This window comes from Amblyomma maculatum, chromosome 3 (genome assembly GCF_055883805.1).
Source record: "Amblyomma maculatum isolate TAMU_Amacu chromosome 3, ASM5588380v1, whole genome shotgun sequence".
NCBI lineage: Eukaryota > Metazoa > Arthropoda > Arachnida > Ixodida > Ixodidae > Amblyomma > Amblyomma maculatum.
In genome coordinates this window covers 33,052,326-33,077,977 of record NC_139346.1, presented here as the reverse complement: position 1 = coordinate 33,077,977, position 25,652 = coordinate 33,052,326, and the positions used below count along the sequence as shown (strand labels likewise).

At 44.2% G+C, this 25,652-nt stretch overlaps 3 protein-coding genes across 5 annotated transcripts in view; 2 read left to right on the top strand and 1 right to left on the bottom strand.

Moving 5' to 3' along the window:
* LOC146194476 (uncharacterized) overlaps window positions 1–10,497 on the bottom strand; it is a 51,826-nt gene extending 41,329 nt beyond the window's left edge. The window contains exons 1-2 of one of the 3 annotated variants that reach the window (XM_084597430.1): window positions 10,221–10,497; window positions 9,012–9,132 (exon numbers count right to left, since the gene is read on the bottom strand). The gene's annotated coding sequence lies outside the window, so the exon portion shown is untranslated. Of the gene's footprint in view, window positions 1–9,011; window positions 9,133–10,215 lie in introns of all 3 variants that reach the window. The other 2 variants (XM_084597429.1, XM_084597428.1) reach the window with 2 other exon arrangements.
* A 129-nt stretch (window positions 10,498–10,626) lies between these two features.
* LOC146194475 (uncharacterized) lies at window positions 10,627–12,185 on the top strand. The gene has a single exon (XM_084597432.1). The coding sequence runs from the start codon at window positions 10,734–10,736 to the stop codon at window positions 11,349–11,351; it is 618 nt and encodes a 205-aa protein (XP_084453558.1). The 5' UTR covers window positions 10,627–10,733; the 3' UTR covers window positions 11,352–12,185.
* Window positions 12,186–12,460: 275 nt separating this feature from the next.
* Window positions 12,461–25,652, top strand: part of clu (clustered mitochondria protein homolog) — a 120,287-nt gene continuing 107,095 nt past the window's right edge. Inside the window, exon 1 of the mRNA XM_084597427.1 lies at window positions 12,461–12,640. Coding sequence (XP_084453553.1) covers window positions 12,517–12,640 — 124 coding nt within the window. The 5' untranslated portion in view covers window positions 12,461–12,516. The remainder of the gene's footprint in view (window positions 12,641–25,652) is intronic.

The window sequence follows — 25,652 nt, the reverse complement described above, 5'->3', positions numbered from 1 at the left end:
ACGGCCACAACTCCTGTGCTTATACAAGCACTCACAGTCTAGAATTTCTAAGAGCGCACGCATTTCTTCAAAACATCACACGTGCCAACCCAGCATTGCACCTGTAAGGGGCGCACTGCCATATGCAGAAAAAATGCTACGGCCTCCAGAGAATGCGAGGAAGAGGCAACGCGTTGGCCCGGTCTACTGAGTGCCAGAAGATTTGAGTCATTCAACTCCTTACAGCTATATGTCGCTTGCTCGTTGGACGCCCCAAACTCTACGTGCCCACATATGCATGCTTCCAAGAGCTGCATCTCTCCCTTTCCAAATGTGCCCACTCTCTTTGTACTCCTGCCGATGAACAACAGCTGAGTATTGGCACAGCAAAATTTCGTTCGGTCAATGGGGCTAGTTAAGCTGTCGCCTTAAAAAAAAAAATATCTCAGGGACACACTCCCTGATGTTTCTTGAAAGCTCCTGCTAGCCAACCAGCTAATTAAGCAACGCTCATTGAATTTCAAATTGACACTGTTTGGTAATCAGTGTCAAGTGCAAGTTCGTTTTAAAACAAATAAAAAGTGATTCTGTTAAAGCCCTACAGTGCAAGAAGATCCAATGCCTTTTTCCACCCAAAACTAAAACTGGCCTAGGAGGAGCACAAAAAGCCTAGAACAAATACAAAGCCTCCTAGTGAGGTGTTGCAGTAACAGCGGCAAGCCCAATCTTCATGCTTTATTGTAAAATCTGCTCCGTCACTCCCAATATCAATGGCAGTAGTTGGTGACAATTTCGTCTGCTCCTTTACCCATTTTTTTTTTCCAGATAATGTTAACCTCGCTGCAGTTTTTACAAGCTGTCATATGAAATGTAAAGTCCTGAGCAAAAGTGGTATACGACACGCAATCAGTGGCAGAGCTCGGGAAAACTGTATCTAAACGCCATCTAGTGACAGTGACAGCGACAGTGACATATGCATGTCGATAAAATGGAGCCCCGCCATAACTGTCTTCGATCCCAAATGCTGTAGCTAGATGGCATTAAAATAAGCTCTGCCACTGGCTGCAAATTGTATACCACTTTCGCTCACGACTGTACATACAAGTTGTATTAACAAATGTACTTTTGCATTCTCTAGCTCAATGATACGTATATTAAGCTGTATCAGCAGGTCAGAAATATATAGAAATAACAGGAGGTAAAAAAAACACAGCACACTCAGAAGAAAAGGGCATACTGAAACATGGAAAACAAAGTACTTAAACGATGTTATTTTATAGTGCGACATCAATGTAATACTTAATCACTGAGTAAAAATTCTGTCAGGTTTACAAATTTTGGCAAATGACGTGTTAGCAGTCATTCAGGGATCCAACTTTCATTCTCTTATGTACTGCAAGTAGAAAAAATGAATGTACTTAAAGGAGTAGGCACACCAAACGCTTATTCCGTATTCTGTCTTTGAATGATGCACAGGATATTACAAAACGTGAATGTCCATGTGGATCGCGTGAAAAAGCGAAAAATATAATACATGACAATTTTTTTCTCTTGTGTAGCTTTGCTTGCGGTTCCAACCATTGAGCAGTGGCTGCAATGTAACAGACGCATTGAAATCACGTCAAAGACTAAGTATGGTAGCTGCTTTGTTACTTTTATTTTGCATCAACCTTTATACAAGCAGGCCCAATAATTGAAATCGCATAAAATTAACAACCAGTGACTATATGGCAGTATTATTCCATGTATAATTTAGACTGAAACTTGTCTTTGATGTCACAGCTGCCATTGAGTGGTAGAAACAGAAACTGCATGAGACATATTTGAATTATAAATAATTTGGATGGGTGCAGGTGACTTTCACACCATGCCTCATGTAGACTATTGTCTTGCGCATTATTGTAAGGAATTAAAATGCATCAGAAAGTTTGGTGCATCTACTCCTTAAAAACACAGTGAAGAATGCATACTACATGAGAGTTAATGCATGCTTATGTCACAAAGGGTTGGATTTTGCCAGAGTTCTGTAGCAAAGTATCTATGTTTGGTGTATTGGATACTAAGTGGAACAAACATTTTAGCCATGCGAGTCTGGAGCAGTTTTGCAAAATATGAATGCCAGCGCTGTTTAAACAGCTGGAATGGTGTATCATTTGTCCTATATTTGACAAAGATGAACCCAACTGTCCTTCAATGCTGTATGCCCCCTATTTTGTGCAGTTGCATAACAAGCAATCGAACCGTGCCGCCATATAAGCCAATAAATGCACTTTAGGCTAATAGTTTGATCTCCAGTGGTGTTTCTTTGCCTTTTGAAGATTGATTGATTGATTGATTGATTGATTGATTGATTGATTGATTGATTGATTGATTGATTGATTGAAAACTTTACTACCACCGATATAGGAGGTTCCTCTACTCCCCCACACAGGTACGCAGACCCGAATAGGGGGCTGTGATTCCGCGACTAGAAGCATGTAAGAATACACTGATTCTTCGCAGCCTCAGCTGCCAGGCGGACAATTTCTTTTTGGGTCTCAAGGTGTTCGCTTTGTAGAAGGGACTCCCAAGCTTCCGAATCTTGAATGTTGGCCATTGTTCCATGCAAAAAGGGGCATTGCCAGATTATGTGGTCTAGTGCATCTCTTTGTCCACAGTGTTTACAGTTTTCATGTTGTCTGTCTTCAATATTCAAGTGGTGCAGCCATACTGGGTCGGGGTAATTTCTGGTCTGTAGTCTGCGAAGACTTTTGGCCTCTTCATTGTTTAGCTCTTTACGTGGAATGGAGAATGTTTTTCTGTTGAGTTGGTAGTATTCACAGATCTCATGGTAGGTGTTTAACCTCTCCTCGGGTTCTAAGTTGTCGACCTGTTCGACGTTCATCTGGTGGTACATATCTCAGGCGAGCGCGTGAGCGGCTTCGTTTCCAGACACCGATTCGTGGCCAGGAGTCCATTTTATTGTGATCCTCTGTGAAATCTCCCTGGACTCGCGAATTTTCTTAGCCATGAGTGGTACTCTTCCTTTTGTGAAATTCCAAATGACTGTTTTGCTGTCCCTTATAATCGCTTTAGCTTTTGTGCCGACGCAGGCTAGCACAACTGCTACGTCTTTCAGCGATGACCGCATTTCTTGTTTCTATCGATGCCGTGATTAGAAGGGCTCCGGTTCCGTCCACCACTGCCGTGACTGCAGCTCCAGATTTCCCAGTGACTGCGTCAGTGTATGCCACGGAGTTCGGGTCAAGCTTGCTCATCTCTTTTTCGATGGCTTTGGCTCTGTCTTCTCTTCCATCTTTGTTGTGAATGGGGCTCATGTTTCTTGGCATGGATGGGATATATCGATTGATTTTGCAGTTTTGGCTCAGACTGGCCATGGGGTCTGTCCCTCTGTCGTGCTGGAGCCCGACCCACTCTAGAATTTGCCTTCTTGTCTCAGACAAAGTCTCTCTATTTGTGCTATTCTTGTGGCTTCCATAAATTCCTCCCATGTGTTGTTACCCCCGTTCCCAGCAGTCTGGTCGTGGAGGTGTCGCTAAAAAGGCTGAGTGCACTTTGGTGCTCTTCCTTATTACGACGTCTATTTGTTCCTTTTCCCTTGCTGTCAGGTTTAGATAGGATGTTGCATATCCTACCCTACTGATGATATAAGCCTGTACTAATCTTAAGAAGCTCTTTTCTTTGAGTCCCCTGTTTTTGAGCGATACCCTTCTGATGAGACTCGTTACTAGTGCAGCATAGTTCTGTAGTTTGGCTATTAGGGACCCATTTCTGCTGTCTGCCTGGATGATGAGTCCAGGGATCCTAATCTGATTAACCTGGGATACTTTTTTACAATCCACTGTGATTTCGAAGCTTGGCTTCTCCTTTTTGTTCGTGTAGATTAGTAACTTTGATTTTTGCGGTGAACACTTGAAGCCTGTATTTTTTGCGTACTCTGTGATCATTTTAGCCGTGCGCTGGAGCTTCTCCGGTATTTTTGCGACCGGGCCTGTGTTTAGACAGATGATGATATCATCTGCCTAGAGGCTAAACTTCATACCTGGTATTGTTTTGAGCAGGGGCGGGAGGTTAATAATTGCTATGATGAAGAGCGATGGGGAAGCACCGAAACTTGTAAGCCCCTGCCTGCTGTCGTGATGACTGGGGATTCTGTCTCTAGGGATTTTAACTTGAGCCTTCTCTCTATAAGAAAGCTGCTTACGTAAGCAAAGGCTCTTGCAACAATGTTTAGCTCTTCAAGGTTCTTGAGGATTGCGCTGTGCCTTACATTATCAAAGGCCTTAAGTACAGGCCTAGGGCGACCTTTGTGTCTTTGGTTTTTCTCTTGTCCATGATGTCATTTTTGAGTCTTAACATGTCTTGCGTATCGAGGAGCCTTCGGAAGACAACCATTTCATGGGGCCATAATCCTTCTGCATCCATATAGTTGGCAAGTCTTGTCTGGACCACTTTCTCCAAAAGCTTCCCCAGACACGAGGCGAGGGAAATGGGTTTTAGATTTTCTAACTTGAGTGGTTTCCCTGGTTGGGTATAAAGATGACGTCTGCTGATTTCCATTGTATGGGGTGCTCCCCATTCTCCCATATTTCCCGCATGTACTTCATCTTGTCAGGCTGCCTTTTGAGGAAAAACAACCTTCCTATGCCAGCATACGCCTGGTGTTTATTGATTATTCAGCCAAGGTGTTCATATTCATGAGCTGGGGTGAGTGATATGTTATCGATGCAACATGCAAAGTTGCAGCTCTATTTTTGGGAAATTTATAGACAAAAAGACATTCTTTAATGCAATGGCTTCAGGGTTCCCATCACATCAAAACCCTACAGCCATAAGAGACAGAATTCTTTAATTGGTAAAGACAGTTATTATGCGATTGAGGCCACATGACTAGGAAGGGCCAATCACAGAGTACCATGCACGAGTCAAATGACAAAATGGCCGTCTTCGCCCATACAAAGAATTTGGGTCCTATCTTAGAAGTCGCACCAAAAAATTTACTACATAGGCGATAAAACTGTCTCACTGGCTGAGACAGTGATGATGGTTTAGAGCTCACACGACCACGAGGGATCAAACACACAATACCACTAGCAAGAATCAAATTCATAACTGGCCCCTTAGCCTGGCCCAAACAAAACAATTGGTGGGAGTTTAAGCATGGCTTGAAACTAGCGAATCGAGCAAGGCTGTGTGAAGCATGGTTAAGCATGGTTTGAATTAGGGGGATGCGAAGCTACTTCTTGAGAGTAGCCGCTATAGCCCCCGTAACACCGCCTTAACCACAATTTTCTTTTTTTAAATATTTTTCTGTTAAGTTTTGGCAAAAAAGGATGATGATGATAATGATAATAATAATAATAATAATATTAATTGGGTCACAGAAAAGGAAAGACGCAGTATCTGTCACACTTGTTCAGTGGTCACCTGAACCCCGTCATAAGGGAAGGGAAGGTGACAGAGAAAGTGGAAAGAGGAGCATAGCACAGCAGCCAATGGTCGGGATCGAACTCAGGTACTCCAGTACAGTTGTTCGGCATCTAAACCACTGCATCATAGCGGCCGGGCTCGCAAAAGGAAGGTGCAGTGTACTTTAGGGTGGAAATCATAGAATGGTGGACACCTACACTTAATAAGGTCACACCACTTTTTTCACGGTCATTAAGCTCGAGCAGGTTGACCTTGAGAGATATATGGTGCAGTGAAGCTTTTGCTCCAAAATTTGGCTCCAACTATAAACACCCACGGGTGGGTGGTGACGTGCTCATGATTGCAGCAATGAAACTGAGGCAAACAAAGAAAGGGACACAGCTGAGGACTCAAACGCTATCCCATTCCTTCCGAAAGAATATTAAAGGCCTCATCAGTTTCTTGATGTTCAGTTACATTTACCATTTCCTATGCGCCATGTCATCACATCATGATGTGCGCTGTTTAAATTATTGTAGTTGTCTTAATCTGGTTGAGAAGAATGCAATAATTGGCAGAAAGCCTTACTTTAGTCTTTAAGAAAGATAAGGAATAAAATGGGAGAAACCACGCACTAGCAGAGCACTCCTGACCTGAAAAGCATAGCTGATGAAATTTCATTCTGGAATACAGCATTACAAGTCTACAGCTTTGTGTTTATTTGGAGACGTTGTTTGCAATGGCTATGTGGCTCAATGGTTAAGAACCTTTTCAGTGCATACAAGAAACACATAAGTGATTCTTAAGATGAACTTAAATGGGTTGTAAGTGGGGTGCAAACACTCCTCCTTTCAACAAAATGATCTTCTTTACTAATGCCACCACATCTTCTCTTACCATTAACATTTCCCTTCTAACAACTGTACCACTGAGGAAGTGGCTTTATTTTGCGAATTGAAATGCAGAAAAAACTATCTGAAGAGTTGTGCGCTGATTTACTGTCTGAGTTAACTTCAGTGTATAACTGCAGGTAAAAGGTATGCAATAATCATAATGGTTTATTTTAAACTAAACAATTAAGGGTGACCTTGTTATTTGGACATAAAGCAAACTTGAATTCTCAACAGTGAGGCAGATGAATAACATTCATTGCACATTAATTTTATTTCGGTCAAATCAAGACCAGCAAGAACAATATTGCAAATCTCAAGTATATATAAGCAACAATGCTGCAATGTATCCACACTGTCAATAACTAAGATCTCATATACAAATAGACTACAGTGCACAAAAGGCATGTAATCAGTTTCCCCGAAAGTTTTCCTCTGCTAAAAAATAAACAATTACAATTGAACCTTTTTTCTTTTTTGCACTGCTAACACCCGCTCCAATTAAATGAAGGAAGTTCCTCAAACAATGCTTTGTAATCTAATCACCACAACCAGGAGCAGTGGGTTCAATTTTCTGAAGAGATGGTTTGGTTTATGGGCTTCGTTCTAAAGCTACTAAGGCTATGAGAGATGCTGTAGTGGAGGGCTCCAGAAATTTCGACCACTAGAGGTTACTTAATCTGCACTGACATCGCACAGCACACGTGCGTCTTGCTTTTTCCTTCCATTAAAAGGCGGCCTCTGCGACCGGGATTCAATCCAGCATCCTTGGCCATGGCAGTCAAGCCCCCTAACCACTGCACCACCGCAGTGGGGCATTTTCTGATAAGAGTTCACGTGCAAAGCTGGCTTAATTACTTTGAAACAATTTTTGAAATACAACTTTGAACTGCTAGAGGTGCTGCAGCTGAGGACAAAAAGACCAGTTGAATAATGCATGCTAAATTATCCAATTTTCAGGACCCTTCCGAGACATTGTAATAACAACATTTACACAAAACACACCACACCAGACAAAAGAAAGAAACACACAGGCTGAAACAAGGGTGACTCGCAATTCACTTATCGAATGAAAAGTGTCAAAGTATATATATGCTTGCAAACCTGCACAGGTGCCATCGTACAATAATCCTAGAAATTCACGTGCAGAGTTTAACGCAAGAAACAAGAAAGTAAGTTTACCTTGCTTTCATAGAGGGCAAGAGAACTGCCCCTTGCGCAATCATGAACTGCTTTTCTGATCAAAAAAGTCTCTAAAATTTCATGAGCAGTTTTTTGCCTACTTCTTCCTAGGATTCTCAAGCAACGAAGCTACGGTGTACTATCAGTGCAATCTTTACAATGGCCGATAATATGCATCTGTTCATTATTAGAAAGATCTTTTGCATGCTGAAAATGGCAGAAATGACTGAAAACCAACTAGCCCAGCAGTTAACTCTGTTAAAGTACATCTCTTCAATATACTCACGGCTTACTTAGCTCAAGCGAGGAATAAAACTGATACAAGCCAGAGAACCTGAAGAATGAAAATAATGCTAAATATTGAGAGTGAGTGATGTCTCTTTTCTGAACTGAACACTTACGAGAGTCAACCTGCTCAAATGAAATGTTAACTGTCTCTGTGAATATTAATGCCAATGCATTTAAGAAGCTTGCTCAAAAAAGCCCACCCAATGCAAGCTATATTTAATTCTAACACTACACGTTGCTTAAGTGATTTTAATCTCTACCCCACATCATAAAAAAAAAAAAGAGCATGACTAGTCTCAGGGCTGGAAAATACAAGGTTGTACTTAGACCCAGTTTATCCATCTAAAAGAGTAAACCTTTTGAACAAGGTCAGTCTTGTGTTCTAAATTAACAAACAGAATGGTTAGAACCAGTGGTTTTCAAATGAAATTCTGAATATAAGAAAGGTTGTAGCAGATTTCAAAAAAGGAGGTCACAGTGATATGCCAAACTTTCAACCCATAACTGTACTACCATCATGTAGCAAACTTTAAAAGAAATATAAATATCCTTAAGATTCCCACCATTACATACATACTTGCACTAACTATTCTACAGAGCCCATACGAGAGAATAACTTCTGAAAATTGATGCTCTGGATCATTCCACTGAACAAGGAATCTTGGCAGGTGCTATTTTAGTAGAAAGGCTTTTGACACAACTACTACTTCACTTTCGAAGCTACAATCTTAAAAAATGATAGCCCAATAAAGGCATATGCAGGTGACTACTGACCTAATACAAATAGTCAAATCTGCAAACTTCTTTTTTTTTTTTTTTTTCAGCTAGTGAAAAGAGTAAGCAAACCTTCCATATTTAGGTGCATTGCTTTTTAACAAATGCATTATCTATTTGCCAAGCTGACATACTAAACCTCACTACATTCTTTATCCTGACGACACTTGTGTACACTTGTCTAAGAAACAAATTAATTGCTAGATGAAAACTGAACTAAAGAAAATTGCCTCTCATCAAATTGACCACATATAAGTGAGTCACAAGAAAATAAATTTTATGCTTTTTCATTCTCATAGCATAAAACCTATATATATGTCGTTTTACTCATATTATCACACTGTCTAGACGGACCAGATTTGTTGATATCTTATATACTTGATGAACATCAGAAGTTTAATGTGCACACTGAATGCACGTAAGAAGCCTGCATATCATCATGCAGGCATATCTGCAACTTACTGCATATCTTCATGCAGCAATATTTACCTTGGCCACCCGATGAGCATCAAGCTCATGTAGTAGTAATTCCTTCAGCCTTTTTTCACGCGCTCTCTTCAAACTATATACTGAAGTCTTAATTCATCCCTCAGCAGCGGGTCTGTACTACCTGGGGCGAGAAAAATTATACTACCATGGTTACTGCACGTTCGTCAGAAAAGCTCATGAGAGACGTATCGCTTCTCGTACACTGGACATTAATCATATCCGTGATCCTTAGATCACGGATATGATTTGCAGTTGATACCTTTCCTTTATCCCACCTCCCAAATAATATATTCTCGCAAGATATTCGAATGACAATAATCTTTTGCTCACCAAAGCCAATGGTAATCTTGGGAGGCACACAGTTTTGCTCGCAGTAATATCATAATTCACTACATGCCTTTGTACATTAAACCGGAGGATTTTTTCTTCAACAGCACCAAGGGCTATGTGAGAATATTTAAATGCAACATTTTATTTCATTAAATCGCTCTTTTTGAATGAAATTAGCGTAACATTATAATTTATATGCCACTTCTCGGTTAAATCTTTGCACGTTTATCGTGCATTTACACACATCACCCATTTTATTTCAGGAATTGCAGAGACCGAAGTGCCAACGCCAGCTCGCGCCTTTGCTGCTCTGGGCACAATTCTAGTGGCCACCAGAGCCTGCATGCTGTACTACCTGGGGCGAGAAAAATTCATACTACCACGGTTACTGCACGTTCGTCAGAAAAGCTCATGAGATACGTATCGCTTCTCGTACACCGCATATTAATATTCACGTTCACTTCGCTCAGTACATGACGCATGTCAGAATGAAAACATTCCTTTCGGCAAGAACACTTTTACATCGCCAAGCAGTAATCGAAACTGCGGCGCGCAGGTGGCACACGATGTCACCATCTGCTCAGCGTAAAGTGCATCGCGCGTAAATCACACAGAATCGCGTCGGGTCAAGTACGCTATTTTTGTTTTGTTTTTGACATTCGCCCATGCCACCTCTCCCCCTTAGCCCTCCCCCACTTATCCGCATACGCGAAAGTGAACTAGACATCATGAAAGAGCAAGCGTTTAGCCACATAAATAGCAGCGGCAGGCTCCTTCCGTATCGGAACACCGGCTGGTTAGTCGCTGCGTGCATTTCCCGAATAAGAACAGCAGGCAAGCGTTCAATTCCAGACGCCTTGCTCGCCAGCCGCACCTCACCGTGAGCGACGTGGATCACGGCACCGCTTGGCAGTGGCTTTGGGGGCCTCTTGCGCTGACCAAAAACAGTAGTAGGCAGTTCAAATCACCATGGCACAGAGTTAAACGTCCCCGAGATTGCGATCCACAATCAAATTGTTGTGTTTACGTAGAAAAGAAATACAACACCGCTTCGTTCCACGGACATGACAGACGACATCATGGAGACTGACGACGGTCGCGCCACCAGTGAGTGACGCTGGTAAGGACAAAAAAGGAGAAATTAAGCCTCGTGTCAATTCATCTCACAAAGCAGCTACAAACCACATAATTTTGAATAAATAAGTAACAATTGTTTTTTATATAACACATTTAGCAATGCTTGTTGGTTTCGATATGGTTTTGGCTTGCTACGGTCCTACGATCCACACCCTGAGTCGTCGGCTTCCCCGTCGAGCGCTCGCTAAGCCTAAAATTGGCTGGGCGCGATGCAAGCGATGTTTAGGAGTTGAAAAGAAAACACAGTGCGGAGGCATGCCTCGGGGCAAGCCCAGGGGTCGCCGTGAAACCGGCGATGTGGTAAAGTGGCAGATCATCGAGCTCTGGGAAGCGGGCGTCAAGAACAAGAGCGAGATCGCGCGCCGACTCCACTTGTCGTGGACGGCCGTCAACCTCTGGGTGCAGCGGTGGGAAAGCGAGGGCCACCTGAACGTGCGGCCTCGTTCGGGCCGGCCGCGCACCACGTCGGGCGACGACGAAACTACCGTGAACACGTACACGGCCTTCTACGGAGCGCCCAAACCGCCCGTACAGGTCAAGCTGGAGCGGCCGGCGGAGGAGCGACTAGGCGCGCCGCACCCGCCTTTTCCGGCGCCGACTTCTGCCGTCGCAGCTAGCGGTACTACAGCCGCTTCTCCAGTGGACAGCGGCAACAGCGGCCCCTTGCCATTGCTGCCGCTGCGGCAGCTCTCGGACCCCACCTGCTTCGCAAATCACGAGAGCGCCTTCAAGCGCAGCTTCGAGAACGGTGACCCGCACCATCCGGCCGAGAGGCACGAAGAAGTGGTCGGTCTCGACCCGCCTCCGCCGCAGCGTCTCAGCCTCGCCACCCAGACGGACGGCACGACGCCGCCTTCCGAAGTCGCTGGCTAGCAGCCCGATGGACTCCTTTTGCCTAATTTATTGCTGCCCTGACTACCCGCGCCGCGATGGAGGTGGGGACGGGCGTCTGTTTACGGAGGCGCGCGCGCAACAAGCACTTGTGCTCACGCATGTGATGCAACAGACTGCGGCGGCGGATAACCAGCTGCTGCCGTGCGTGCGCTTTTCGTGTGAAGTGAAACTGCAAGTGTTGCCGCGCGCTAGACATTCCAGAGCGCGAAAAAAAAAAAAAAAAAAACTACGAGGATGGGGAAGAGGGAATTCATATTAGCATCACAACGTAGAGGTGCGCTAACAAAATACAGAAGGGGCGGCGCAAGATGATGCAAGACTGCAAGACCAACTAGCCAGGCGTAAAGCTTTGCTAAGTTTTGGTGACACTCATTGAATATCGCCGTCGTGTATATCGAGCATTTACAATGTAAATAGTGTGCGCATGTTCGCCCAATCCACTCCAAGTTTGGAATGTCAGCAGCGGCCGATCATTTAGACGTAAATTGCAACGAGTTGCGCGGCTTTCAGAGACATCGATCGTAATGTGCATTTGTTACGTTGCGCGCGCTCAGCATGCTTTTGCAGCTTGTACCAGCTGTCACACTGGTTCTGTAGAGCCTCCCTGAACTTATGTTGTAGACGTCCGGTCCTCAGTGATTTTAATATATTTATGAAGCATTGTGGAATAAATGTAATTCATTATGCTCTGACTGCGCGTGGTTATTGATAGGTAGACACTGGGATGTGCAACCAGCGATAGGTGGTAAAATGCACAGTTTACTCAACCTAGAGTCCACGCTACAGGAATGTTCTCTGTAAGTAACGTGTATTGTACGCCCCACACACGCCGAGCATTTTGAGTAACCTGTTCAAACGAACGACGCAGAAACGGCAAAAATCGTATGCGCATCACCGGTCGTCTGCTATTCATTGACCGAAGGAGGCTACATCGCTAAAAAGTATGCGTAAATATGAGACTCTGAAGTGCTGTGACGGACAACTTCAATATCGAGAGAGGGAGAAAAAAAGTTGTTTTACTGTTATTTTCCTCTCTTTAAAAGAAAAAGGAAATCGGTGGCATTTACGAGTGGCGCTAGTGTCGACATGCCCGGCGGCTCCGTCTGCGAGGCTTTCCACGTGCGAGCGGTTCATTGCAGACGATATGACTCTCGTTGGTACTCTGGAAAATGAGCATTCGGCGAAATTGCTGGCTGGTCCGGCACTACAGGAAGCAGCAGTGAACGGAGTAGACTTGTGCGTCTCCACCGGATGCGACGGCTCCTCAGGTGAGCGTCTTTTCGCTTGATGCTTCTTCGTCTCCGAGGTGTAACCCCGAGCGCATTGGGCAGCGCAGCTCACATGTGCTGCGGTGCGCTTGTCCGCGCCAGCACGGTTGTGCCGATTTATTTCTGCCACCGTGAAGCGGTTGTGCTGAAAAGTGCACGAATGACCGGGGAATCGAGTGCGGCAACTCCTGCGCCGACTGTTGGGCGCGATTGCACGCTCGAATGTTATCTACGAGGCATGGCGAGGAGCATTTGCGTCGGGCTACCTTTATTTGACCTTTTCCTCCGGAGGTTAGGCCTAGGCATGTCGGCTCGTGCCCGCGGCTCTCGCTTTGAACCTCGTATTTTGCGTTCTTCTTTGCTTTGCCTGATCGGCTGGGGAAAGGTGCTTGGCAGTAATCGGCCTAATTGTATCCGACATCCCCCATGCCCTTCCGAATTCGCGCCCCAGAAAAGCGGTGCGAAAGCACGTTTCTATCAACGAAGTGTCTAAAGGTACGTCCGACGTATCCATTCGATTCTCGTAAAGATACGGCGGACGTCGATATACAGGCTCATGGCTATATACGCACGTCGAACGCGGCCACATTCCGCTTGCTACGCGTGAATGAATCTTATCCTCTATGATATCAGCTAGCCGCGACTCTCGATGAGGTGCTACGAAGAGTGCATCCGTTCTAACATAGATCACGGTCTTCACTTTGGGTTGTGTACGGCAAGCATCGCTGTCACGCACATAGCTGCAGGCGATGCTACGTACTGCACCAGCTCCACCAGCTGGCATCGAGATACGCACATTCACGAGCAGCTTTCGCTTCGCACTAAACTATTACCTCGATCTGCCCGTAATGTAAGCGAGCTACTCCTAGCATTTACGCTGTCTTAGGTCCCGCATCGACCTCCGAAGATCTAGCGCCGGCACAACACACACACACCTCGCCGTGCAGAACATTCGGCAGTCCAAAGTATGTATGTGAAATGGCATTATGCTCGTTCCTCACATGCAGACCGAGGAAACAGGATGTTTCTAGCTAAATTCTTCGTTTAAATTCTACCTCAGAGCCGTGGCAGAAGACATGCCGAATTTACTAGAGGCCTGCGCTGCTACTGCGGCGAGCTGCACATCGACTCGTCGAGGCGAAGACCTACTGCACCGCACCGCAAGAGTGCACAACCGGAAAGCCGGAAGCGCGAATGATCCGAATTCCCTGTGAACAGCAATGTTCTTTGGTATTTAGGGGAAGACTATACTAAAGTGCTTAGCCTGCATCTTTTTCTTGTCGAATTTTGCGTACATGTAGTTTAAACCCCCGCATGCTCGAGGTTAGCATGACCCGACTGAACGGGCCGCGCAGCTTTGAAACGATCGGGATCGATATGCATGCATCGCCGGACTTGGGTACGCGGTAGAAAATGTGCGCTGCACATTTCGTTGCAGAAGCTGACTCTTGGACTTTTGCAGAGTGCGCCATGCAAGTGATCGTTGCTACAACCACACATCCATGTTCCAACGGCTGGCCTACCCCGAGGCGCATAAATGTTCAACCGATGGACGTATCAATGATCGGAGAGGACAGATTTTCACAATATTGGGCGCGAAATCGATAGCTACCAGTGCTCAGTGTTAGAGAAATTCTGCCTTGATCATGCGCAATTCAGTGTTTCAGGTGTGGTCAGTAGCTGTAAGTTTGAACAGTTCGCCTGTCAAGTCAGCGGCGCCAGCGATGGACCGGCGGAGCTATTTTCCACGCTACACCGCTGTCTTGCTAGAAAGCCTACCTAGGCGGCGTTTGACATTCAGCTGCTTTTTGTGGGCCCCGTAATTGAAAGCAACGCCTTCAGAAACGCGTTAAATGTTCAAAAATGTATTCTCTTCAACAGTTTCACTTCAGGCTGTCAAAGCAGGCGGACGTTGATAAAACAGTTGAGCACTCCAGTCTTTAGAAATCTGTAGAATCGCCTTCAGTTTGTAAAATTATTGGAATAGGTCACTTTCCGATCGCTGGGACATAGACCCTCATGACAGCGCTTTCACGTGAATAAGGACCACACCAGACCGAAAGCTTGTCTCATATAACACAGCTAACCAAGGTATACCTTACAGCATTGTGTTGATTTTTATGGTGCATAAGCGACTAATGCTGCCATGCACCAAGAACAAGGTTTAATGTATTTATTTGTGTGTAAAGACTAAAATGTTCTTTAGGATGTAGCTTGTTTAGGAACATTTTAAGAAACCAAAAGTGCAGGAAATTTGCACGTCTCTCCTAGGATTACAGTCGAGAAGAGCGTGTTGTCGGGCTAGTTGGTTCTGCATAGTATATAAGAGAAATGCGCAACAACTTAAACAGGACACTTATTCTCTTATTTATTTCCTAGGATCATGCTGGGATGGAAAGGGATCTGTTGCAAAATTGTACAAAATGTTTCCTCTTATTTTCTCGACTCTGGCGCACGTGTAAAATATGGTTTATTGTTAGTTCATCTCCACACTCCTTGCATATTGGTTTGTCCTCTTTCACAAGTATGAAGCTGTGTGTGAGGTGTGGGTATGTGTTTTGTGAAGATGACCTAAAATGGCCTCCATGTTGTGTTTTTGATTACTGCATGATTTCCATTCCTTAATGACAGGTTTGACAAGTATAGTTAATAGTTTATTTCAATGTTTCAAAAATCCTGCCATTTCACTCACATTTCTTTGTACAAGCTTCTTGGTATCTTCATGCAGCATATTCAACCTCTGTCATTTAGCATTGCGTCAAGGTAACCTGGTTATTTCTTTTCATCACCTTTCAAGACAACTGTCCCGATTTCATAAAGTGTAGGGTTTCTGACGACAGGAATTCCTTGGAAGTCATAGAAATAAATGAGATCCACAATCATGAGCTGTCTAGGGTATGCATATACATGTCCATCGCTCAGTGGAATGGTGTCAGTACGCTGTTAGAACAGGTCTTGTGGTAACAACAACCATTGTCTGAGGTGGTCCTTTAATGGGCATTGAAATGCTATGTAACTACAGGTACTGATAGAACTCTTGATCATGTTATGTGATGATGCGATCCTTGCATGCATATAGGTATACATTTCAGAATCTGCAGTGCACCACTTGACCATTTGCCACCAGTTTGTGTGAAAATGTATTTTTCATGCATGTTAACCAGTATTTAACAGATGACCCCTGTGCACAAGCCAAAAGTGCCACGAGCTAAATGTCACGAGGCCACACGACATGGCAGGAGGTGTTAAGTCAAGCTTACAAAGTTATATTTGAAATACGTTCTGGGACGTTTCAGCTCCAATTAAGAAAGGTTGAGGCTTACAGAGGTCTGTGCCAGGTTGTCTATCACCTAACAGGGCAGCCTACGACCGTATGCTAATGAGTATATCTGAGATAACAGAGACATGAATTAAGGAATTAGTAATTATGTTTGTAGCAAAGGGCATGTAAATTAACGGGAATCCACAGTGGGATCTGCAGACAAGAACCATTAACGCTGGCACACCATACCCTTACAGGTGGAGATTAGGAGTCTCCCTAATTTTTTTTTCTACTCAAAGCTTGTCATTTCCTTCATTCTTCCAGATGAGGAAGATGTGAAAATGATAGCATCGAAAATTCCAGAGACCATCGTTAACAATCATGCTGATCCCAACAGCGTAAAAAGGAATTTAAGAAAAGATGGGTGACTAGTAATGCTGGCAACAGTTGAAGCTAAGTGGAAAGGCATGAAATTGAAATGCAACATATGCAGAGATATGTTGCGAGACGACCAGTCTGTGGTGTGCGACATCTGTCTCCGTTAGTTTCATCAAGTGATTGGCCAAAGCAGATGGGGCTTGTGGTTTTGTGATAAGTGCAGTGTAGTAGCATAGATGCAAACTTGCCCATTAATAATTGGAGTGGAGTAAGTGCATTGTTTTTTTGTAAGATGTTAATGGTTTCCATGCAAACATTATGAGAATTTTTTTCCTAGAGAATGTTTGCTGAAATGTGAATATAATGTGCAATAAAACTAGTGTTTTCTTGCTATTTACTTTTCCTTGTATACATTAGTTCTGTGAAGAAAACCACAGGCTAGAAGGAAATGTAATGGCATGCATTTTGATACTTAGCCCCATTATGCTGGCTCAGTAGTTAGTGCTTGGCTGCTGAACCCAAAGATGCAGATTTGGTTCCAGCCAGAGCAGGAGCATTTCAATAGAGGCAAAACAATAGGCCGTCATGCACCGTGCGGTGTCAGTGCATGTAAAAGAACCCCAGGTGGTCGAAATTATACCGGAGCCCTCAACTATCGTGTTCCTCATAGCTGTAGTTATTTTGGGATGCTAAAACAGATATATATCACATCATACTCTGAGTAAGATGCTATTCATGGTCAGTTAATCATACACTAAACGATCAATTTTTTTCTGCATGGTACAGCAGCTGCTGTACAATTCTACTTTAGCCTTCATGAAGAATATCACACTGGCTCCACATGGTCTTCTGTTGACCCTTGATATGCATCACAATCACACACCCGAGTATGTATTTGTCTAAGGGCACCTATGCATGCAAGGAGGGGACCGTTACTTTCCATTTGTCCGAACTGATATGCACGATCCACATCATTTCTGTAATTCAACTGCCTGCTATTTGAACTGTCCAGCATTGATGCAAGTTTCAAAAAACTGCAATTAGCAAATTAATCCAAGCAGGAAACCATGCCAAGAACTGCTTTGGTTTCATCTTTAACAACTGTTTGAGAACTAAAATTAGCCAAATGTTGCAAAACATAGATGAGAGGTTACAAAATCTAAAAAACAATGCAGCCTACCTGTGGCATGTAGGGTTTCACATCCTAAAGTGACATATGTAGCTATGAAAAATACCGTAGTGGAGAGCCCCAGACTAATTTGACTGCCCGGGCTTTGTACTTTGCGTTGACATCTTGCAGGAAACAGAAGCATTTGCATTTCACCTGCACCAAAGTGCGACTGCCATCACTGGCATTAAACATCACCACCTTGGGGCAAGTAGCCGAACGTGCCACTAAGATGTCGCAGCGTCTACGTACATGCTATACACGTCAACCTTTCTAGCATTAAAGCTGTCACATGCATGGCAGATATTCATGTTCAGCTTTGGACTGACAAGTTTAAAAGTGTACTATTTGTGTTTTTCTAGCATGAAAAACAAAGAAAACTAAGGAAAAACGAAAAAAAAATGAACATATGTTGAAAAAGCACTAGTCTTAACACATAAAGCATATTCCTTCCTTTATTAATGATAAAGTGGCCTTCAACAATAGTACAAAGCCTGAACATTTAGGAAGGTGCTGTGCCGGCAGCTATTTTACAGAAACCTGACCCATTTCACCTGTAGTAATGCGCATCCCGGCGGTGTGGGCTGGGCACTTATTTTTCGGTCCACTAGCTCCAACATGCGAAAACTGCATCATGTGCATTCCCATTTTCCGAGTTTTGAGCTCTGTAGTGCAGGCTAACAAATTGTCGATGACTTATTTTCGTCTGATTGTTGCACGGCGCGTGTAAATAAATTACCACTGCACCTAATAAACACTGACATGCACGTGCAACATCGCCGATCATAAACGGGCACACTGATGTCCGTCCGGACATCGGCGCACTCATCGCAGCACTCTTCGTAGTCTCACACAGCACTCTAGTAGGACGTAATCCGTACATCACAGCATCTCACGGTAAGCACAAACCACACCTCCAACAAACACGAATAACGCGATGCTTGGGCTAGAGACACGCCGGCAGCACCCAGCTTTTTCAGCGACTACGTAGAACTTGCAGCACCAAACCTCAATGCGAGCAGAAAGCGATGCGTTACGTGACGCATCTCATCACAGATGGAAGTGACGAAACTTTGAAGAATCAAAACTACATAACTACATAACGACCGTCGTAGACGTTAATGCACATGATAACGAGGACCAAATGAGCGGGCGTGCGGGCCGCGGGCTGGCCGTCAACACCGCGATTACATGCGCTTGCGACCCTGCCGCGGTCCAACTCACGTAAACCTATCATCATGCCATCACGTAGTATACCACCCATTCTAGGCACTATTCTTGCCACTGTACTATTCTTTGTAATTTCACATTTCACGCATGCAGTAGTACATACTTCCACCTCGCACCGTACACCTCATACCAACTTCGATTTGGCTACATATGGCTACCATGTTGTTGTTACAACCACATCTGGGGATCTCGGATCCGTCCGGCTTTCCCGACGGATCCCAACCAAGGCCCATATCGGAGAAAAATGCGTTGGGTCCGTCGGAAGAACCCTACCGATCGGGTCCGTCCGCCGTACCTCTGAAAAATATTTCCCGGATCCGTCCGTCGTATCCCGAAGAAAAACGCACCGGGTCCGTCGGACGTACCTTTAAGACCATTGATCGGGTCCGTCGGACGTACCTTTAGCCACAGCCTTCTATCAATCGGCAAGTGACCGAAGTTTTTGGAGCCCACCTCTCCTCTCGCCGTTCTCCTCTCAGCTGTTCTGTTTCGCTCTTTCCGTACGGTGCGTCCCGTAGTAGCAGTAGTAGTTTGTAAGCTTCGCCGCCTCTTGCTTGAGCCGCTTCCAGAATGGAAACGTTGCTGGCGTGTGATTGTCCTTTCCCCGTTACGCGCACTGGCACAAATATTTACGGGGATCTCTCGGCCTGAGTGCCGGAAATAATTTATCCATTTTCGTGTGCTCCCGGCGCTGGCATTCATCTATAGTATATGCCTTGCGCACCATTTTGACGGACTTGCCAAGAGGAATCGACGGTGTGTGTTTTACTACGGCCGCAGGAAATAAAACGAAAATCGAAACTAAGAAAAATAAAAGGGTGCGTCGCTGCGATAGTCTTGTTTTGCTCCGAATCAGCCGTATTTTCCAAAGAAAAGGTGCCGCATGCGGTCGGCAGATTGACGAATTTGCTGAATGCACCATGAGGTCTTTGCGGAAGGGCTTCCGCGCGCATTATTATGCGGCGATTGCCGTCGTATCTCGCGTCACGCGTCGGCGAATTAAAAACGAAAGCCCCGGTGCAGGGCTACGAAAAAGAAAAGTGGGGGAACCCGGCTTACAGCGATCGGGGGAGCGCGCATGGCCAGCTAGCTTAAGAAGAATTGCCGCTCGGTTGACTTTGGGCGATGTATTGCGCGAGGGTCTGTGATTCTGAAGGTCGTGGTATGCTGTAGCGCGCATTGTGCGACTACCACTTTGACGCATGCTCGCCCTGTGATCGTGGGGGCAAAAGGAAGACTCCCTCCTTATTGCGCACCCGGAATTACGGGCTCGTGACTGCGGCGCGCGTCCGATATCGCGGATGTCGACTCTCGCTACCTCGGCCGATGTGTGCTAACGGTAAGAGACGTTCATCGAGGTTGCTGGGCGGTAATTTCGCTACCCGTCTGTTTTTCTTTTTTTTTTTTATTCTCTCTCTCTTTCTCTCTCTCTTAGGTCGCGAGCATTCGTGCATCATTAATCTGGTCATCGTCGCTCGCGGTGCCTTTCCCAGTATGTGATCACGGCCACACGAAATTCGATTGCAGCTACGTTTTCCTAATGCGTTCCCCTGTATATGAATCTTTTATTTACAACGCATTCCCCGTGGCCCCCGTCGATAACTTCGTTGATGTCGGAAGGCGTATCTTCATGTTTAATAACTTTATTTCGTCATTTCATGCCTGGAGGAGTTCATATATGGGCCAGATAATAAATGTCTCCCACTTTCAACTTCGTGCCGTTCAGGCTTTGGAGCGCATGGATTTTGCAAATGCACAGTATTTGTGTTGACTATATTGATTGAAGTGCAGTGGAAGATTCCCATTCTGAACTCCATGTTTTGCTGCACTGTGCTTTAATAACAGATTGCGCTATGGGGCGTAAATGTTAAATTGAGCCACTGCAATGGTGCTGCATTTTCATTGTGCCTGCATATGTTTGAACTGCACTTGGACAGTCATCACAGCCTTTCGTAAAGTCTGTGTGCTGGAATGAAGTCTTGGTGATGTGGAGAAGTGGTGGGGGACTTGTTGCATGCAAATTGCTCTGTGTGGAAAAATACTTATCCATGATATCAGTGGTGAACACCCGTCGTATCTGCCATTTATCCCAGCAGTAGTGTTCTTTATCTGCGGCACGTTTTATGTTGCCGAGTGGCAGCGTACAAATGTTTATACAAGTATTCGCTGAGTGAGACTAAGCAATGCAGTGAAAGACAAGAGCAGTGGCTTTATCATGCTTTATATGACAAGTAAGTACAGCACGAGTTACGTAAACTTGCACCAATATAATGGCGAAAAGTTGTGGAATCTTAGTTGGGGATGTCAAGCTTTTGGAATCCCATGACACTATACAGCATGAACTGTTGTATATTGGTGACATATTGGGAAGCAGTGGAATTCAAGTACTTTCTTGTAGAGGCATACCTGACACCTTTACTATATTGAAGCACCTTCTGCCTGTTTTAGTTGGCAAGTATGGTTGTGTGTACAGAGTGCGTCAGATTTTTGGTTACGGCTAGAGTACTGTTGGGCTTCCCACTAAATTTGTCTGTGTTTACATTCCATTCTAACTTCTGATGTGTAACGTTGCAATCCATTTTGAACTTATTTATAGTTTAGAGCAGTGTTTGCCCTTGGAGAATTAATACACAGAGAAAGTTAATATGTGAAGTGAGCTGTAGAATTTAGTCATTCAGATAGGTGTGACTTGAATGGTCCACTCATTGCATCGTGTGAACTTCAGTAAGGTTCACATTTTCTGGAAGGTGTGCGAGTGCCTAACTGTACAGTCCTATTTTTGGCTTGCTTGATAGTCTGCACACACTTGTTCATTTTATGGTAAAGGTCTTGTCATTACTTTGTCGAGCATTTGGTTTAAAAAAGCATTTATGTCTACAATATTGTTACATGACAGGAGACATTCACACCATGTATAACACTGTTGCACTCACACCGAGTGAAACGTAAGCACCGGCTGCACTGTACGTCAAAACACAGAATGCTGCCAAAGATTTGGGCCCGAGCGCACGTCAAACGCACCCACACATCGTCTGTCTCATCCTCGATGAGTCTGCCAGTATCAATATGATTTTCCCTTTGATCTAGAGTTCAAGTTGCATGTTTCTCCAGAGTTCTGCTGCATCTCGTGGACGCAGATCGCTCTGTGCTGTAATTCTAACCACAGTATACGGGTCAGATTTCCTTGCTCCGTTACACCTGCAGTCAAAAACTGCCGTTTCTAAACACGCTCACGACATACACGGTTTCGTTTTAGTCTCGGGTGAACCTCCGCTTTAGTGCCTCCGCTTTCTGCTCGATCGCCAGCGCGCTAGAGAAGTCTTCAGGCATCTATCACATGGTGTGTGGGCTTGGCCATCCAACCCAGCTATTCCTCCTCACCCCAACCCTACTCGAGAGGACTGGGAGGTGACCTGTTCGGCTGCTACTACCTGCAGGCCCAAAAAACCTTGGTCGAGCGTGGCCGGGCAGCAGCCGACACACTGGGGTCCCATATTAGGGATCCCACTTAGTATTTGTAAAAGCTGGATCTTCAAGATCTGGCTCAAGCATGCCTCTATTTCGTTTTTAAATAGTAAACATTTTTTGTCACCACCATCACCACTAGAAGCATACGTACATGTGGTAATGATTGCTAGGCCTTGCCTGAAATTAATTCTTTGACACTCATCGAAAGCCACCGCGCTATGCATTCGTGGATCGGGCAATGAAATAGCTGGTAGTTGTTTGTGAATGAGCTTTTGAAGAATGAGAACAGGTGCCAGTGCTACTACCGTTCTCGATCTCTTCAGTGTTCCCACGCAGACTAAGCTTCAGAGAATAGCAGGATGAGCGAAGTTGCGAACAAGTGGGGCATTTTGGCACTATGTTTGTGGTGACCGCACCCTGCAGGATTTTTGTCTGTTAAAAAGCAATCTTTCAGACCCTACTGGCTTAGAAGCTCAAAACGCAAACAAAAGCCTTGGGGGCAGCCACACAGGTGCATTTCTTCGTCTTCTACCTTGATAAATGGCACATACCCACGAAGAGGGACTGGCCAGGATTCAGTGTGGACTGCCAAATGTCCTACAGATACTGATGTAGTGTAATAAATTATCAACTAAACAAGAAATCTAAGATTTAAGATCACAGAATTGAATGAAAGGAAAAAAAACAGGGAGCAAAAGTTTGCAATTCTGTAAATTTGGAATACAATTAGCAAGAGAATCTGTCTGTAGCTTTGATGTAGTTATGTAAATCATACTGAAAAGTGTGCGTGGACACAAAGACGAGCGGAAAGACGAAGACGAGCGCTAACTCACAACTGAAGTTTATTCAAGACGAAAGCCCAAATAAATAGGAAGGAACAACAAAAACCAAACAATGCTGAAAAGAAGAAAAAATGCTTGTTGCACAAGATATCTTAGAGGTTTAGCCAAGAATTTAAATTCCCTATCAGAAAAGTATACTGAAGTCTGACTTGCGCACTTATCCCCACTGATGTGCATGTGGAAGGCTTCCATAATCTTGAGCACAGGTTGATCCCTGTGCCTAAATATGATTGTTGTTTTATTGAAGCGAAGCTATGTAAATATTTGAGGCAACGCAAATCCTTTTGCATTCACACCAAAAGAGAGTAGAAGCGGGACCGACAACGTAAATCCCAATTGTTCTATTGGAATTTCTAAATGTACTCTCCTCTGATGTGAAAACCTTCGGCAAGTGAGAAGCAAATGTTCATTATTTTCAATCTCACCGCAAGGCTCGAAAAGGTTTGTGGGGCTGAGAGTTAGCTTTACTCCACACTGCCGTAATTGACATGAACGAACTTTCCATGAGTATATGAGATGTTGGCATTCTGTTATAGATAGCAAGGGATCATTGCATGAGGCAGCTATGTATTGATAATGCTGAAAATGGGGCATTCCAAAAATGATGATATTAGGGATGGTACATGGAACAGATGCATCAAGAGCTGATTTAGCCAAGAAGTCTGTTGTTTCGTTCTGGAAAATACCGCAGTAACCGGGGATACAGATGAAGCTTATTTTTTTTCACACATCCCGATATGAAATACTTAGTGAGCAGCTCAAAAGAGCATCCCGTGCTGACTCCAGGGACAATAAAACAGAGTCTGATAGAAAAATTATTTTTGACTGATTGCAAGGAACTTTTAAAAGTACAAGCCCAATTGCCATAAACTCTGCTAAAAAGACCGGTGTATGTAATCCGGGACACGCACCGAAAAACAGCGTATACAATGGTGCCTCCTCGCACTGTATAGTTTTGTTTTCAGGTATTCGCCTCACTGCACACGGCGATAGAATGCATCATCAGTGTTAATAAAATTCAAGTCGCACGTAAACACGTGGGCCGTCATTCGGGCAATTTTCTGAATGGCCTGAAACTCAGGCTGCTTGGTGCGCCTGTGAAAGTGCACATCGAACATCTTAAGGTGCGAGTGCTACTGTTATGAAGAATTTAAATCACGGTAATATTAACATGTGGTTTAAGCTGAGCATGGTTGTTGTGCTAGAGGAAAATAGCACTTCGAAAATTGTCCAGCTGATGCAGCAATATTTGAGCCCATCACTGAGCTGCATACAGCAGCACCAATATGCGAATTCTAAATGGGTTGCGTCACTTCGAGAAAGTCACATTTGACTAACTGTTCTGCCAGTGCTACTCTCCAGGTGTTGCATGGCAACATGGCAGCATACCTGACAACTCTGAACAGTTTTCTGTAATATGTATGGATTTGGACTCCTCTTGCAATTTTATGACTGTTGAATAAAATTTCGCAAAATATTGATTTATATAAAGAAAATTTTAGATTCTTTAACCACTGCATTGTTGCTGGTCGTGTATTGTACTGTCACGAGAGGGAAATATGTATCATCCATGGAATTAACAGCAGTAGTTGCAACATTGTGATTTCAGCCATCTGTCTACGGGGGCCACAAATTCATATCTAAAATTCGATAACCACCTCCATACACCTGCCGCATTACTGTTATTACTTCCCGTCACCATACCTGTTTCCTGGTGTGCCTTTGCCTGCGGGTTTGGCCTCTCTTTCTTTTTCTTCGTGGTCAGTTGCTTCATTTGATGCAATGCGACATTATTTCATAATCGTTGTAGCTTTGTAGTGTAAATGTGTGCTTGAATCCTCGGCAATGCTTTCAAGTATTTTTTAAACATCACATTTCAAAATTTCTGTTCTTTGGGCTGTCAAAGAAAAGGGACAAGTTTGGCTGATGCACTAGGAATGTGAAGTTGTGAACTATTGCTTAGATCTGGCACGAAGCAGGAAGGCTAACATCAAAATCCACATCACTTCGTAAGAACTCCAGAGCCTGGTAACTTAAGGACATGAAAGTGGTACTTAACTTCGAGTAAACTGATACAGAAAAGGTTCGATGCAGGCACAGAACAGCAACTGCGATAAGCCCTCTCTTGTTTTCAGTACCATTAGCAAAATTCAGTGGAGTTGTTAAGATTTACAGGTAAAACTTCTTGGGTTGAAATATATTTTTGTAGTATTTTTGCAAAAATAGGTCACTTGGCAACCCCTCCTTTGCCTCCTTTCAGTAAGATTTACTTTAAGCCTTCAGGTTGTCAGGCATGATGGAAGAGAGGGTGCCATCCGCATGTTTAGCTCGAGCCGTGCCTGCTCGTTCGTCTTGCAAGCTTTGTTTTTTCTATTTGGCTAGCAAAGCACCACTTCATGCCCCTTCAATAGTGATCTCTGATGGTTTCTGCCAATGGCATTAATCCAAGTTAGCATCATGAAAAATAGCACCAGGAGGATTCTCTTTCAGTGATGACATTTTAGTATTTTGTGTACATTTTTCCCTTTATCATTGTTTCATTCCAGTACAAGTTGATTTATTTTTAATATCTTTCTTCTGTTTGCCTATTGTACAATGTTCTCGAAAGCAAGAGTGCTGTAACAAAGTAATATCTTTATTGCCTTTTTTTTTTACTTTGATCCT